We start from the raw sequence: 2372 nt of genomic DNA, 5'->3' as shown, positions 1-2372 counted from the left end.
CCGTGCTGAAGTGGCCCCATCCCAACTTGGCCAACACTTTATAACGATCATTATAAACTTCCTGACAACATCAACTGCCACGTCACTAAGAGATTCATTGCTACTACCCTAAATGAACAGCGTGATAACCTCCCTTTTTATACCCCTCAGTGCCTTCATCATCAGACTCTGTATAATCACCGCCATCCGTACCACCACTGTAGAGCAACAACCATAAGCGGCAAAGAGTAATTACTCCACCGCCTACTACTGCGATCCTTCCCCCTCTTCCTCCTTCATCTCATCATCAGTCATATCGCTGTAGCTGCCACTCCCGGAGCTCGATGACGGGGATGAGGGCCGACTCCTTGGTGATAAATCCATCTCATCATCATAAGTATGCCTAACAAGGGTTATCGTTCCCCCACAATTCATAACAATTGAACCTTCCTACACACTAGAAGCAGCACCAACATCCTCATCGTCAAGGACATCATCACTCTCTGCTCCCTTCCGCGTGTCCTCCCCAGTCTATACGACCATCCTCAACACCATTGCTACTACCATGCACTACCTCGATAACTCCATCGATTTCCCCTGCCGAACCAACCGGTGCCTCTGCATCTCCTTCCCGAGCACACATCAACTGCACTGGCGGCCGAGAGTTGTTCGTAGACATTTTAGGAACACTCGAACAACGGGATCCGATATCATCATTCTTAGAATCGCGCGGTCAAGTAGACGATATTCCTATGCCCGGGTACTACCCAATATATATGTTCGCGGTCCTCAGCCGAGTCCAGGATTTTCCTTACTAATTATACGAGGTTACATACAAATTAGGGTAGAAGTGTACAGAAACCAATGAGAATTTCCTTAATTCTCCCAAGAATTTCCACAAATGTCACATCAAAATGCGTCGTAACATCTCGCAAAGACTTTTCCGCGTCTACACTAGTCGACGAGTGTGCTAGATTCGTCGGTGAATCCTGAGGACTGTAAGTGAACAGGAGACTGCTTCAATGCTTAAGAACAGCTACAGCCACGAAACTTTCGAGTAGGATGATCAGACCTCACATTCTCATTCGAGATTGATTGTTTGCAGGTCCAGCGGAATAGATCGACATCCGTTGTTTCCAATACAGAGTATGCAGATAACGTCGGGGGTTGCACCAGCAGCTGCCTGAACGCGTTGTCACAAGGCAATGCACCCGAACGTATGAAACGACTGTAATAAGAGGGCGGGAGGTCACCGAGCATAAACGCGTTTTGTGGTTCTCAGTTTCAGTTTTTGGTTAATTAAAAACGCAAAGAGTGAGTTGGGAATATAAGGCTGTTGATTGTAAGAGAATACATTGGTCACACGACATGGAATACATTGAACTATATACAAAAATATGGCATGCTCAGATTAATAAACAATTTGCTCAATGATGTTTATAAGCCACCTGCCGGAATTGAACCGACGACCTTCTGCTTACGAAGCAGACGCTCTACCACTAAGCTAAGGTGGCTATATCGGTCAAGGTCCTCGATTAGCTAGTGTGGCTTCGATTGAACTCTCCCACGCTAATTAACCAACTCGAAAGGGAGTACATGCCTTCTCAGTTTATGGTCCATATCTCACAAACCAGACGTGCGTTAACTTTGCTGTAGCGGCACAAACACTATGAAATCTACTATTATCGCTTATAACATGCATTATGAATCGTGGCTATGGGGTTTTGGAAGAATCAATACTCGCAAAATTATCATCTACCAAATATGATCATCGTCGCTACTCGTCAACTTTACTTCTGTCGGGGTGTCAACTCGAAGCCTGACGCGAATCCACTCGACGCTATCGAGCGTTATTTGCAAGTATTGCACTACAAACGGCATTCGTGTTGCTTGTCTTGTGTTGTCTTGACGCATATTTGTTCTCATCGACCTTAAAATCTCAGAAACCAACGTAGACACAGAGCATGCGGTTGCTAGTAGTCCCAGTATTGGTAGTATTTTTCCCCGCAGTGTTTGGTTTGGTCTTTTCCCTGGCTCAATGGACGGTGGAGGATCCCAAACGGCCGCCAAGGCCCATAGGAAACCCACTTCAGGTAGTAGCTTGCTCAGTGAGGTTTGCGGTGCGCTCGTCACAGGAGCGTGTAGCGGTTGTAATTGTAGGTGGGAAGGCAAAAAAGAAGAGAGAGAAGACGAATGTTGAGCGCCACAACCCGAAAGCCTTCACCTTCTCTGGTGGCATTCATAGCGTCCAGCGTCGTGTGCAGAGAGGATTGGATGTGAAAGCCAAGAGAGAGAAATTGAGAAGATGGATAAGCGCCCCGAAGAGTAGAGGCTCCACCGTAAAGCCGGGAACAGGGATCCGTGTGGTATGGCAGTTGGTGGCGTCACTTCAG

General features: G+C 46.9%; 2 protein-coding genes and 1 non-coding gene across 3 annotated transcripts; 1 reads left to right on the top strand and 2 right to left on the bottom strand.

Annotated features, from left to right (window-relative positions):
* Window positions 1-103: 103 nt before the first annotated feature.
* Pmar_PMAR021989 (hypothetical protein) lies at window positions 104-658 on the bottom strand (the record flags this gene model as incomplete). Its single annotated transcript, XM_002778719.1, has 4 exons — window positions 104-197; window positions 251-382; window positions 434-510; window positions 554-658. The coding sequence occupies 4 exons, from the start codon at window positions 656-658 to the stop codon at window positions 104-106; spliced, it is 408 nt and encodes a 135-aa protein (XP_002778765.1).
* Window positions 659-1421: 763 nt separating this feature from the next.
* Pmar_PMAR021988 lies at window positions 1422-1493 on the bottom strand. Its single transcript has one exon. It is a non-coding gene; the product is annotated as a tRNA-Thr (tRNA).
* A 524-nt stretch (window positions 1494-2017) lies between these two features.
* On the top strand, window positions 2018-2345 carry Pmar_PMAR021987 (hypothetical protein; the record flags this gene model as incomplete). The annotated part of the gene is made up of 2 exons (XM_002778718.1): window positions 2018-2072; window positions 2140-2345. Coding segments are annotated over 2 exons (261 nt in total), but the record flags the coding sequence as incomplete, so codon positions are not given.
* Between the last annotated feature and the right edge of the window lie 27 nt (window positions 2346-2372).

The sequence above is a fragment of the Perkinsus marinus genome, assembly GCF_000006405.1.
Source record: "Perkinsus marinus ATCC 50983 genomic scaffold scf_1104296948414, whole genome shotgun sequence".
Classification (NCBI taxonomy): Eukaryota; Perkinsozoa; order Perkinsida; family Perkinsidae; genus Perkinsus; species Perkinsus marinus.
The sequence above is the reverse complement of the archived record's forward strand: the minus strand, read 5'-3'. Positions and strand labels throughout refer to the sequence as shown.